Source organism: Galeopterus variegatus, unplaced genomic scaffold (assembly GCF_000696425.1).
Source record: "Galeopterus variegatus unplaced genomic scaffold, G_variegatus-3.0.2 Scaffold939, whole genome shotgun sequence".
NCBI classification, from domain to species: Eukaryota; Metazoa; Chordata; class Mammalia; order Dermoptera; family Cynocephalidae; genus Galeopterus; species Galeopterus variegatus.
This window is the reverse complement of record NW_007727050.1, coordinates 190,863-192,285: the sequence shown is the minus strand read 5'-3', so window position 1 is coordinate 192,285 and position 1,423 is coordinate 190,863. Positions and strand designations below refer to the sequence as shown.

Below are 1,423 nucleotides of genomic sequence, written 5' to 3'. Positions count from 1 at the left end.
GCCCGCTGGGAAATTTGGGCAAATTACTTAACCTCTGTGCCCCTCAGTTTCCTTATCTGTAAAGTGTTGATAATTATAGACCTTCTTTGTGGGGTTGTCATAGTGAGTTACCACATTCATACTTTGGAAAAGGCCCGGTAGTAGGAAGTGGTACGTGAGTTTTAGGTACTATCATAAAGTGTCAAGTGACAAAATCAGCAACTTCTATGGTTAAAAGAATGTTTACAAACTTACTGCTACTAAAGAAGGAAAGAATAATACTTGTATCAGTAGTTTCTGCTTTGGAGGGTAGGACTATGGTGATTTTTTCTTTCTATTTTCCTGTGTTTTCTAAATTTTCTTTAATGAGTGTGTACTTCTATTACAATGGAGGAAATAATTCTATATTAGAAAAAGAAGGCTGTTCTTTGGTTTCCACAGTATTGTCAAAGGGTTGTAAGTTCATTTTCTCTGGGGCCCATAAGGATAACCTGCATTTTTTGTGCTGTGGTTAGTGGTTGGGAACAGGCACAATAGTATTAATCATACAGATCTTCCCAGTTTATTTAAAAATTTTTTCGAACCTAATTGTTCAGTTGTTTTAGGTATTTTTTGAAGTATAAAGGTGGTTAAAGAAGGCTTTCTTTCTAAAGGATGTTTACTTTGGACTCTTGCATGTGTAACAGGAAAACTTCTGTACTTATTACTCTCATCAATATGTTTGGGTATATTATTGTGTTTTGGACATTTTGCTAAGTGCTGGTAATTTATTATGAGCAATGGAAGGAGAGTTATATATTTAAGCTTCTTAAAGAGACAGTAATAACTGTGATTTTCATTTTTTAGGGTCTGGAAAATCTTACACCATGATGGGCACAGCTGACCAGCCTGGATTAATCCCAAGACTTTGCAGTGGACTCTTTGAACGAACCCAGAAAGAGGAAAATGAAGAGCAGAGTTTTAAAGTTGAAGTGTCCTACATGGAAATTTATAATGAAAAAGTTCGAGACCTTCTTGATCCCAAAGGGTTAGTGTATAGCATTGTGGACTAAAACGTTCTTAATAAATTGGCTTAAGTGAAGTTTTTATATTGAAGTCTAGTGACAAATCATGTGGTTATTGTCTTTGACTTATTGTTAGTTACCTTGAGTAGCTCCCTGCAGCCAATTCTGGGCTTTTGAATTTGGGGCTGAAAGGAGAGGGCAGTTTAGGGGCAGGGAAGAGTGGTTGGACAGGCATGTGTTTGTGTCATGTGTCTTTACCCACAGCTGTAAACAAAAAATGTGTAGTGAAAATTAGTCATTTAGCATCAGCATAACTGGTAGCCTTCAACAATTAGTTTAGGCCGGCCCGGTGGCGCACTGCTGTAGTGTACCACTTGGCAAGCGCGGCGGCGCTCCCGCTGAGGGTTCGGATCCCACATGCAGACCGGTTCCCGCTCACT

At 38.7% G+C, this 1,423-nt stretch overlaps 1 protein-coding gene across 1 annotated transcript in view; it reads left to right on the top strand.

The window, feature by feature from the left end:
• KIF13B (kinesin family member 13B) overlaps nt 1-1,423 on the top strand; it is a 160,856-nt gene that overhangs the window by 57,180 nt on the left and 102,253 nt on the right. Inside the window, exon 7 of the mRNA XM_008573609.1 lies at nt 826-1,006. Coding sequence (XP_008571831.1) covers nt 826-1,006 — 181 coding nt within the window. The remainder of the gene's footprint in view (nt 1-825; nt 1,007-1,423) is intronic.